This window comes from Rattus norvegicus, chromosome 17 (genome assembly GCF_021556685.1).
Source record: "Rattus norvegicus strain SHRSP/BbbUtx chromosome 17, alternate assembly SHRSP_T2T, whole genome shotgun sequence".
NCBI classification, from domain to species: domain Eukaryota; kingdom Metazoa; phylum Chordata; class Mammalia; order Rodentia; family Muridae; genus Rattus; species Rattus norvegicus.
Window position 1 is genome coordinate 84,584,744 of NC_141550.1, and position 12,515 is coordinate 84,597,258.

The 12,515-nt window shown below is 40.3% G+C and overlaps 1 protein-coding gene across 20 annotated transcripts in view; it reads left to right on the forward strand.

Annotated features, from left to right (window-relative positions):
- Cacnb2 (calcium voltage-gated channel auxiliary subunit beta 2) overlaps positions 1–12,515 on the forward strand; it is a 346,804-nt gene that overhangs the window by 234,971 nt on the left and 99,318 nt on the right. For 7 of the 20 annotated variants that reach the window (XM_087589673.1, XM_087589672.1, XM_087589674.1 and 4 more), the window contains exon 1: positions 11,765–12,340. In XM_087589673.1, the coding sequence (XP_087445799.1) occupies positions 12,272–12,340 (69 nt within the window). In that variant the 5' untranslated portion in view covers positions 11,765–12,271. 20 annotated transcript variants of the gene reach the window in all.

Genomic DNA, 12,515 nt, shown 5'->3' on the forward strand with positions numbered 1-12,515 from the left:
CACGGTGGATACTTGGTAGCCAGATGCTTGCAGCGCCTGCTGCATTGCACTACCCATGCCCCACCCCTTTGCCTCCCCACCCCTGCTCCTGACCTGTGAACCAGAGTAAATCCTTTCTCTCCTGGGTTAGTCTCTTCACCACATTAATTATAGAGAGGAGAAACTAAGACATCCAGTTTCAGATGCCCCTTCAAAGATAAATAAATAAATAAATAAATAAATAAATAAAAGTAAAATAAAGCTGATTAAAAACAGGAAAACCATAGCAGGTGTTTCTGTTGATTATCTACAGTTACAATTCCATCTACAGTTAATTATACACAAGAATATCTAGTGATTAGTTGTTTTCTCATTTGTGAGACAAAATACTTGAGTTATTCTGACCAACTCTATATATCTGGTCTTTTATGAGACAGCTTAACATATCCTCGATTTTCTAACATGAATATTACATACCCCTGGCACACTTCTTGCTGACTGGTCTTGAATTTGGAATTTTTTAATGCAGTGAACTTGATGTGACCCACATTGTCTCTCCTTAGGTCTCCCAAAGGTAGCTAAACTGCTTAAGGGATGAATTAACTCTATTAGGTCACTAGGGTGCTCTGAGGCGCTTTATTGCTCAATTGTGGTAGTGTTTTTCTAACCAATTCCCTGATCGAGTAGCCTATTTTTAATATTAAAATCTCTCAGAACCAAAGTCATATCTTTCCAGAAGGTCAGAATTTTAGAGCAGTGTATTAACAACGTACTAAGGAATTACTGACTCCTCTGGCCTGCTTCAAGCCCTCACCCAGTGCTAATGTCACCTAATTGCTAATGTAAGAAAACGTCAGTCTTTTGATGCAAACTTGAATAATTAGTTTATATATTTTAACTAAAAAATTAATATTTTAGAATGCTGACATTTTTGTGTATAAGCGCTTTCTTTCAATTCAAATTCCTTACCTGACTTAATTCCTACATCAGTCTTTACTTTGTTACTCTGTTCTCACAGTGAACAAAAGGTCTTTGAGGAGACTTGCTCATTATTTCCTTTCATTACATGGGAAACACGTAATAAAAGGTTAAGCCAACCGTTTAGTGAAAATGTGTATGTGTATACCATCTTGGCCACATCAAAATCCATGTTCAAGATTGGTGTACTGGTTGGGTTCATGTGTCAACGTGACACAAGCTGGAGTTATCATAGAGAAAGGAGCCTCTCTTGAGGAAATGCCTCCATGAGATCCAGCTGTAAGGCATTTTCTCAATTAGTGATCAAGGGGAGAGGGTCCAGCCTATGGTGGGTAGTGCCGTCCCTGGGTTGGCAGTCCTGGGTTCTATAAGAAAGCAAGCTGAGCAAGCCAGGGGAAGCAAGCCAGTAAGAAACATCCCTCCATGGCCTCTGCATCAGCTCCTGCTTCCTGACCTGCTTGAGTTCCAGTTTTCACTTCCTTTGGAGATGAACAGACATATAGAAGTCTGAGCTGAATAAACCCTTTCCTCCCCAGCTTGCTTCTTGGTTATGGTGTTTGTTCAGGAATAGGAATCCTGACTGAGACAGTCGGCATGGTGGTGCAGACTACTAACCTCTGATAGCTAAAGTAGGAGGATCCTCAAGTTTAAGGCCAAGTGGTACCACAGTGTAAATTCAAGGGTGGCTTGGAATTCACAGTGAGTTCAAGGGTAGCCTGGGCAATTTACAGAGACCCTGTGTCAAGTAAAATAGTACTTTAAAGGGTTGCATGTACCTCGGCGTTAGAACATTTGCCTAGTATGGGCTAGGCCCTGATTTTACCATGTGATGGAAGAGAAAAGAAATCAAGGTGTTTTCTAGACTTCATATCCATAGAAGGCGCCTTTTGTTTTCACTCACAGAATTCGTAACATCTTCACTTTTAGAAATGCGACCTTATTTATTTTTAGTTGTCGTTTTAGTATTTTTACATATGTAAAATGTGGCTGTACTTACATGCCATCATCTCATAGATGATTTCTATTGGTGTCCTCATAACCATTTGCCTTATATAATCCTCTGGAGTCTTTATCATTGTTTTTAAGGTTTTCTAATAATCTAAGTAAGTAAATCATTATGTAAGAATGTTGTTGTGCTGGGGCTCAAAAGTATAATTATATTGGTACATGTTGGGAGACAAATAAATCGAATTTCCCAAAGTTGTTCTAGTCAATCTGTTGGTAAGTTCATGATATTAGCATTATTGTATCCTCTCTTCATTGTGAATTAGTACTTTCTTAACAAAGAATATCCCTTAGCAGGGGAAATGGTTTTTTGTTTAAGTTAGCAAGACGGTATATTTTCCTCGGTGCCTGGGGCTGTTGATTGCTTTGGTGAATTCTATTCAAATCACTTGTTTATTTATGATTCTTCATTTCTTACTGGTTTTCTCACCAGGTAATATGCCTCGAGTAGATGCCAAGAGAATGTGAGATAGGGTGTACTCTTTAGGATTGCAGTCATACGGTGGCTGTGCATTAGGATCCCTGGAAAAGCTCACCTTGAATGAAAAAAGTCAAGATTTGAGTGTTTGATTGAATTGCACGTAAGGCGAAAGCCTTAGGTGGTCTCTTCACATGACCATTATTAACTAGTAGACGGTCCATTAAAATATTCTAGAATTCTGTATTTGTCCAGTGAAATGAATTCATAGAATGTAGGGATTTGATTCAGTGGAAGAACACATAACACATGCCTTACATGCTGTGTGCTGAAGGACCAGGGTTCATTACAAAATAAGTATATAAACATATAAACATATAATATATAAATACATATATCATACAATATATGTATATATGTGAATACATATATTACACATTATATATGTAAAAATATGAATATATTATACATTCAAAATTACTTGAAGAACAATTTCCTTCTTGTAAGGGCTTGATGATTTTAGTCTTTTTTAATTAGCATTACTAATTATACAAAATAATGGTTTATGACCTTTTCGCAAATGCGAATTGATCATACTCATGACTCTGATGCCACCGTATCTCCCCTTGGCCCTCCCACGGCTGAGCCCACCCTTTCTAAATCATGCTCGCTTTACTTTCACTCCTTTAGGTTGTTAGATGTTGTTGTTGTCTTGAGACAAGGCCCACGCTGTAAATCAGGTTGGCCTTAAACTCATTTCTCCAGGGCTGGAGAGGTGGCTCAGTGGTTAAAAGCACTGACTGCTCTTCCAGAGGTCCTGAGTTCAAATCCCAGCAACCACATGGTGGCTCACAACCATCTGGTGTCTGAAGACAGCTACAGTGTACTTATAATAAATAAACAAATAAATAACTCTTTTTAAAAAACAACAGCAACAACTCATTTTCCTCCTCAACCTCTCACGTACAGCTCTCTCAGCTCCGACTTGAGCTTTTCAGGCACTCTTTTCTTAGCTGTTAAAATGAAATTCACTTTTGCTGTGAATTTCAGGTCCCACTCTGTAGGAACAGAAGAGACAGTGCCTTTGGATGGCAGTAAATGTTCTCCAGTGTGATGTTTACAGTGTGTTTTGAGCTGTCTATAAGAAAATCTTCTAGCACATTGTTCCTAGCCACTCCAGTTCAACGTATACATCAGACAGAGGGGACACTTAGCCTGGGGGCGGGCAGGGATTTGGATGTGCTATGAGTCATTGGCAATTTTAGGATTGGAACCTTACATTCCTAAATTGAGAAAGTAAAATTATGTGAAAAGAAGACTTACACACAAATATGCTTTAAGTCATTTTGTCAAAATATAAAATCTTTGAAGATTTGGAAGGAGAAGGATGAGACAAAAAATGTTAAGTTTAATAACTTCTTTATGCCTTGGAGTGGCTGGCGGGTTCTGTAACATGATTATTCTATCAACTGACGGGTAGTCGACATTTGCAGTAAGTTAATGGACTTAACATTTACTGAGTCTTATGATTAAGCAAGAAGGATAAATGGAAGCTGGAATCTTTGGTTCAGTCTTTCACTCTTTATCAATATTTATCATAGGCAAATTCCTATTGGTGATTGGTTATTAAGAAAGAAACATGGGCATGTTTAGTAATGCTTAGAAAGATTTAGCAATGTTAAGACCCTGTAAAGAAAATTTAAAATGTGAGGGAGAATAACTCACTCTCCCTGTCCCTGTCCCTGTCCCTGTCCCTCTCTCTCTCCCCCTCCCCCCTCCCCCTCTTCCTTCCTTCCCTCCTATTATTCATTCAATAAATATTTAGAGAGCATGCCTCCCACATTTCAAGACACTTCTGACATATGAGGAAATGAAATAGAAGGAAAACAGAAACCTTGTAGAGTTAGACACCAAACAATACGTGCAGTGGGTGAATTATGTATGAGAAAGTAGAAGCATTGTTTCTATAAGTAAAGCAAGGTAATTGGGATAAGAAGCGTTGACAGGCAGGGACAGGTCACAGCTCTATAACTGATATGTTTTCAGTAACAGCAATCAAGTGCTTGAGCAAAATATTAAAAGGTGGTAATGATGTTTGTGTGTAGAAGAAGAAGAGACGAAGGTTCCTGGTGTCTGCATCCATGAACTTGAAAAGCTGGAACTAAAAAACAATGTGTTTCTTCGAGGAGGCAGGTCCTAGGAAGAGTGACTGTGTAGATGTTGGATGGACAAAGTGATTCTAGAAAGAGAGACTTAGGAGGTGCAGGTATTGGGTCAGAAATAAATATCTAGTGACATCTTGACAGTCAGACTGGAAAAGGTAACAGCCAGGGCATGATCAGCTGTGCTAAATGCTCCCAAGGTAGAGAAAGATGTGTCTAAGGATAGCCAATGGGATTTGGTTGCTGGTGATCTTAATGAGTGGAGTTAGTGGAGTAGGGGCATATGCAGGGTTAAGAGAGAACTGCAACAGAACCTGGATTCCATGTGCTCATGATTTTCTAGACTAATTTTTCTGCAAAGGAGAATAAACTAGACAGGAGCTGGCAGAGCAAACAGAGTCAAAGGAAAGGAGAGACATAGTATCATGTGTGAAGAGTAGTAGTAACGGTAGCATCCATGTGCCTTAGTTGAGTTATCATTGCCATGAACAAGAACCTGAGAGGAAATAACGGAGAAAGGATTTATTTCAGCTCTGGTTTAAAGGGATACAACTCATCAGGGCAGGGGTGGGGTGGGGTCTTGGGACTCTGCCCATGAAGGTGGGAGTTTGCAATTCTCTTTGTTGGACCAGAAAGCAGAGAGAAGTATTCTGCCAGTCAGTTTACCTTCTCTCTTTTCTTCTAAAATGTCATCAAAACCAGTCTGTAAGATAGTGCTAGTCAAAGTCGGAATCCATCTTACCTGTAAGTTAATCATCTATGAAGCACCTTCATTGCTATGCCAGAGGTTGCATCTCTGAGCTTGAAGCTCACCATTAAAATTTATAATTCCTTCAGCTTCAGGACTAACGAGTATCAACGCTTCCTGCTAAGCCAAAAGGTTACTCTGATGATCTTGAATTCTCGCCCATTCAAGGCAGGCTGGCTGCCACTGGAGTTTCTGAATGCCAGCTTGCCAGTGTTACATTCTTTTCTAGAGAAGAGAAAAACATTTAAATACTGGGTTTTTGGACTTCCATTGTTCTTCCATTCTACCATCTACTTTGTATTGTGGGTAGGTGAAGAAATAATGTGTTACAATTCTGAGATACTCTGAGACAAATTTCAGAGTCACAGCAGCCAAATCCACAAAATAGCACTTTCTGAATAAATGTGGAATTATCTGTTTTATTGGATCCTCATTGAATATGTGTCATGCCTTTTGGCAAGGTGAAATTTGGAAAACAATGAAGACGTAAGTGTACCTCACATACATATATGTACCAAGCTTAACAAAGATGAAATTACTAACTTCGAAGTCATTGTGGTGCTTCATGACCGCTAGAAATTGCAGCACCCGTGACTGGCAAACAGAAAGGCTCTGCTTTTGAAGAGTAGAAACATCAGTTGTATACAAAGGTTTGTCCTGCCTTTTTGTAAACTGCCCTCTAGAGGGACTTGGACTCATTTTGCTTGAAGTTCATTCCCAACTTAATTATGAGCTGAGTAACTTCAGTTAGGTCATTTAACTTCTCTATGCCTCAATTTTTCTCCTCAGTTAAAATAAAGCTGACTAGAGACTAAATTAGATGAGTCTTGTTAGTACAGTGTCTGGTGCTATATAAACATTCATACATCAAGAGTCTCTGTCAATCACATATCAAGCTTAACCTTCCTATTAACATAAGCCAGGACAGTCTAAACCACAGTAATTAGCTTTTAAGAAGTGATGACGGATTTAAAAGGAAGAAACCAAGACCCTTGTTAAGGTCTTGGAAAGAATGTCTCTAATAATGGGGGTCAATACTGATAGTAACATAAATGTCACTACTCAAAGTAAGACAAGGATGTACTTTCAGCAGGATGAGAACATGTATGTAGGAGTCGCAACATAATCCATGTATTTTTAACATGAATCTACACGGGCCAGAGGAAAAGAATATTAATAAATCTTACTGAAAATATAATATGTCAGCTACACAGACTTCTTTGCAACTGAGGTGATTGATCTTGGTTGTCAAGATAGAGATGGAAGGAGGAGACGTCAAGTGAGGAATTCCCCTGCATCGTATTGGCTCACCAATGTCTAAGGTATTTTCTTGATAACTCACTAGTGTTTGAGGACCCAGCCTAGTGTAGACAGAACCTTTCCTACATAGGTCACTGTAGACAGCCCCTTACCAACATAGGTGACTGTAGACATTTCTTTCCCTATAATGGTCGGACTGAACTATTTAAAACAGAAAGGCACCTGAATTTGAGACTGGGAGCAAACTTATAAGCAAACTTCTGTGGGCTCTACCTCAGATTCTGCTCATGTTCCCCTGCCCTTATCTCCTTCAGGGATGGGCTGTGACCGAGACATGTGAACCTAGAGGGGGACCCTTTCCTTTTCCACATTGTTTGTGGTTGGTGTTCTGTCCCAGCAGAAAGCAATCTGACTGAAGACTCTGAATATGTCTCGTCCTCAGGCTGAGCTTCCCCTGTCCCTTCTGTCTTTTCTCTCAGCGCATCCCAGTTTGCATTGTTTCTTTTATTATCACTTTTGCCTTAGTGTCATCTTCGATTATCATCATCCTACCTATATGCTATATAATTTGATTCTATCATCTTAGCCTTTAAAAAAACTGCTCTCCCATAGCACGTATTTTTCTACTAACCTTTTCTTTAAAAAATATCAACCTCCTTCACAATTCTGTCAAGTGTAATAATAACAGCAGGACACTTGGGTCTTTTCCATAGTTGCAGCTCCCACATTTGGTTGTAGTACAGCAGTTTCAAAGAACTATGAGCTCAGTAAATGCATATATGTACATACATATATATATATATATAATGTACACATATATATGTCTTCATCAGTGTGTACTATAGTTCTATAATGTTTATAAATTTTCATATTCTCTAAATAAAATCCAAACTAGCATATTGGCTTTTTACATAATCATCAAAGTATCACACGGAGTTGTCCTAGCAAGAGTCCCTTACTGCTGCCACTTTTGGTACTGATGTTTGACACTGAGCTATATAACAGCCAATCATCTTTGAGATGCTCATCATTTGAATGTAAATATCAATTATGTGACACTTGCAATCGAAGTATACAGTAGGTAAGAAAATGTGCTTCATCTCGATACCTTACTGTCACTTTGAATGTTTAGTGCCAAGATCTGTCATTATTGGTAAATAGGTGAGAGTTGTATCTATGAAGGAAACCATGAATCAGTCAGGGAACTGCCAATAAGAGTATAAACAAACAACCAAAAACTACATCACTCTTGGGAACCAAAACCAAACTTATCAACTACAGATAGTGACAATATGAGGTGTGAACGAATTTTCTTCCCTAGCAGCAAGCTACAGTTAAGTAGCAGGTACAAGCAAAGCTTCCCCCATTGGTTCTGTTTATTTCCCTCCTGACCCATAAGGTGCTAAGATGCCACACCTGTCCCATGTTTGGTCCAAGCAGGGAAACGATTTGAGTCTAATTTGGTACTGAGTTGGTATGGTCTCCTGGAGGAGGTTTGCAGTCTCCAGGTAAGAATCTAGGTGCCTGTAGGAAACTTAGAAGTTCAGTTGAATTTTGCTCAAGAGTGCTGCTTCAGATTTCATAGGAAGACTCCTACAGAAGTAGATGGTACCACTTGGGATTCAGGATGCTACTCTCATGTAGGCTTAGTGCTCTTATGTTGACTTGAAGGCAGAAAGCACAGAAATGCTCAAGAACGGTGATATGGGGGATCCTTAGGATTCTGAGATAGAGAAGAGCTTCAAAAAAGCAAATTTCACACAAACAAAAAAAAAACACTCAAGGAAAAGATGAAGTTTTGTTTATACACCTAGGTGACATAAAAGCAGAAAGGGGAAACTGAAGAGCAGACAAAACCACAAGTCAATCTGAATTAACAGAGTTTTCCTGTAAGCATTAACACAGAGCTACAGTGAGATTTCTGAAAATAAATATAGATGCTGGCGGGATGTCCTACTGGTAGACACTAGGTTCAACTTGCATTTTGAACTGTGCAATCATCAATGTGAGCGTGAAGAACATGCTGAGCGTGTGACCTGTCAGCAAGGACGAATGCTACAAGCAACCAACTCATCACGAAGCCATTTTCTAATGAACCTGTTCAATAGTTTTGGAAATGATTGTCAGGTGCTCTCTTCTCAAGGCTACTCCAGGCACAATGACCCAGAAAGCCTATATGGGATGAAAGGCAAAAGCTTAATTGGAGAGATCGCTTTTCTCTGTGTAATTCCCTGCTCCCAGTAGGAAGAAGCTTAAGTGCAGTGCTTCCGTTAGAAGAGTGTCTCTCAAAAATGCAGCAACTCTAAACACCAAACCTTGTAGTATTTAACAGTGACTACCTTGGACTGGGAGAATTGACGGAATGGCTATGTTTCTCTTTCCACAGTGAGTACATATGTCTCCTATAGCAGCCATTTTGTGACTTGATACTCTTAGACCTGGACTGAGCTCCTAAGAAGTGCAGGGGCTCATGACCTTATATTTGAAAATAGAGTTAATGAATTGCTGCAGATATTCAAGCGATCACTGACAAACACTGGTGGAGTGGTACCTTAAAGACTGCTGAATTCTTTTGTTTTGTTGCATTTTGTTTTGTTTCGTTTGCAAGACAGGGTTTCTCTGTGTAGCCCTGGCTGTCCTAGAACTCAACAAGTAGACCAGGCTGGCCTCAAACACAAGAGATCCACTTGCCTCTGCCTCCCAGCTGCTGGGAGTCTGCTAAACTCTTTAAACCTGGAACCTCCGTCAAAATGTTTATTCTGTGTGAAAGTTAAACCTGGTCACTAGCAGTGGACTTTTTCAATTTCATTCCTTTTAAAAGAGTAGGAAGAAACCAATATTTTCTGTCTTGTGAACGCTCTCTTCCTGACAGTTCTTAATGACAATCTCTGTTTCGGTTTTTAATTATTTATTTATTTAATGTTTGTAGGTGTTTGGTCTGCATGTCTGTCTGTCTGTGTACCGTGTGCGTGCCTGGTGCCCAAGGATGCCAAAAAAAGGCAATAGAACCCCTGGGACTTGATTTACAGATGGGTGTGATCAGTCATGCTGGTGCTAGGAACTGACCTGGGATTCTCTAGATGAAAAGCCAGTGACATTAAGCCCTGAGCCATCTCATCACCTATATTTAATAATAATAATTATTATTATTATTGTTATTTTATAGAGCAATAAATCACATAGCTTTTATCATTAATGCATGAATAATTTCATGCATATATTACTGATTTTTATCAACCCGCATACACACACTTGTACCCTCACCAATCCCCCTGCCCATGGATACATTTCTTCCAGCAAACCTCCCTTATACTTTCATTTCCCCTTGCCTCCCTGCCTGACCTTTGTGAGTGTGTGTGTGGGGTGTGTGTGTGTGTGTGTGTGTGTGTGTATGTGTTCCAATGTACTTAGAGTTGCTCCCTTGAGCAGGAGTCTGGAGTTATTTACTGGAACATGGGCAGCACATCAGCTGCTGAATACTAAAATGGAATATTCCTCCCCCAGTGACCATCACCTTCTCCCAACTCTTGAACCAGTGCAGCCCTCTTGAATGCACGAGGAAATGGCGGTGGGTCTAGTCTTGCACAGTTCTTGTACGGGTAGCCGTATTTGCAATGGGTTTATTAGCAATTGGTTGTGATTAATGGAGAAGTTCAAAACTGATCAAGGTACAGAACATAAGTGACTCTGAGTTCAGCCCTGAGTCTGAACTGAGGCGTCTGGAGGCATCTGTATCACGGGAACGTGGGGAAGAAGAGGGAGCAGAAAGAGCTGGAGGATAAAGAAGTTTTCAGTGAGACTGGTGCTCTGCTAGACATGGTCATTGCACCACTGAGAGGCTGTCTGACAGCACTGGGCTTTGAACTGAACCTTCAGTATTCTAAATGCCCAAACTGGTGACAATGGGGACACCCCGGGGAGTCTAACTGAACTTGACTATTTCCCAGTTTGGTGCTACAACTGTGAGAAGCTTTGGGACATCAGAAACCACCTCTGTGGTGGAAGATTCGTTTGTCCATTTTATATTTTGCTTGAACCAAAAATAATTGCAAAGACTTTTTAAGCTCCTGACACGGTACATTAACTTCATAACACTATAAATAGGTCATTAATTTATGTCACAATATTGGGTTGAGATGCAGTCAGTTTCTATTATTGTGTAGTCCTTGTCTTACATATTTTCTAGCTTTTAGCTTCTGAAAATCAGTATTAGTTGAGTGTCCAAAGGAAAGGAAGGGAGTAAAGAGGTCTTTATTACAATTTTTAATTAATTAATTTGTTTATTTATTTTGAGGCAGCATCTCATTACTTAACCCAGTCTGGTAAAACATGATCCTCCTGCCTCTGCCTCCTGAGACACATGCCACTGTGGCCAGCTAAAATTTAGATGAGGCTGGACAAAGTAATCCTGTACCATACTCTGAAAGATTCGGTCTGTTTACAAATTTTCTTTACTTTACAAAACTTGGAAATATGTATTTCTTCATAAGGAAACATTAAAAATATAACCCCATTTGCCCAGGAAATTGATAAAGTTCATAACTTTCTGTCTTAAGCCCCAACCCCCTTATCTACACAAAGAATTTGGATGCCATTATTGTGGTCTGTGAATGTTAGCATGCTAATAAATCAAGAAAGCTTTGAAATGTTTTTACATACATCACTATGTACGTATGACCATACACAAACCTATTTTGGTGATGGCTTCTCACTGCAAGAAGCAGGCCAGAGTCATTTTGAACTCCACTATATCCATTGCTTTATAAAGCTTTGACGACTCTATGTCCTCATTAAATGGCCACACCCCTCTGTCTTGCATCTTGTTTATACAGATTAATTCCCCATACGATGAATGGGCATTTTTTGATCCATACTGTGCAATATTGTGTGCGATGTCTATTATGATTATGTGAGTTAGTATTTATGGCATAGCATGCCCTGTTTTTGGCAGGGACTGGGAAATGCTTTCTCAATGAAACTTGAACAGCAAGTTTTGTCTTGAGAGATGGCCTCATCTGGAGCAGAAAGCTGACAGGCTCACCATGTGCCTGTTACTAGAGAAGCTGAGAGACCCTCCCAGCTGTTTACACTTCGGATGAAAAATGGCAGTTTGACATAAACCAACAGTGTGATGTTAGCTAGCATCTGCAAAGAAGCTCCAAGTGGAGCATGCCCAGTGCAGGGCTCCCTCCCCCATCAGCCCCCCCCCCTTCCAGATCGCTGACGATAAGGCTTGAACTTTACACTAGGAAATATCAGGGCACAGTCTGGGGCTTGTTTGCTTGTTTACTTTTGTTTTTCTAAAATGCCCTCTTGAAACTAACTTCCTTTAACAAGCCAAGTGCAGGGAAGAGAATATTTAGACTAATATAATGCACTGAGTTTAAACAAGTTGAAGGCAGTCTCTGCACTTGGACCTGTCTTTATTTCGAGAGCAATAGAAATTATTAGATTCTGTCCGTGTGTGTGTGTGTGTGTGTGTGTGTGTGTGTGTGTGTGTGTGTGTGTGTGTGTTTCCCTCTTGAAATGGGAAAATAAGATTCTCCTCAGACAGAAGTCTACTGGGGCTGGGAGTGAGAGCCTCAGAGGGAGAAGGGGACTGAGAAGAGGGGCTTCTTAGAGCATGGAGAGCAAAGGTACTAGGATTCTCCAGGGCTCAGCGCGCTCTGAGGCTCTGTACCCTGGGCTGCAGCTGCGGAAGATAAAGGCGCTATCCGGCTCATGAAGGCCACCTGGATCAGGCTTCTGAAAAGAGCCAAGGGAGGAAGGCTGAAGAATTCGGACATCTGTGTAAGCGAGAGGGCTTTTTGTTCGGGGGGAGACAGTGTTTTCTTTGCTTCTCCGTGGTTGCAGCAAGAGCCTGCCTGCCGAGAGGGTGGTTTGATTTAGTTAATACACTCATGATTGCATGAGAGGGAGCTAGGGAGATTCCTGACATTTTTCTGAGCTCCTTTTCCTGCGCTGT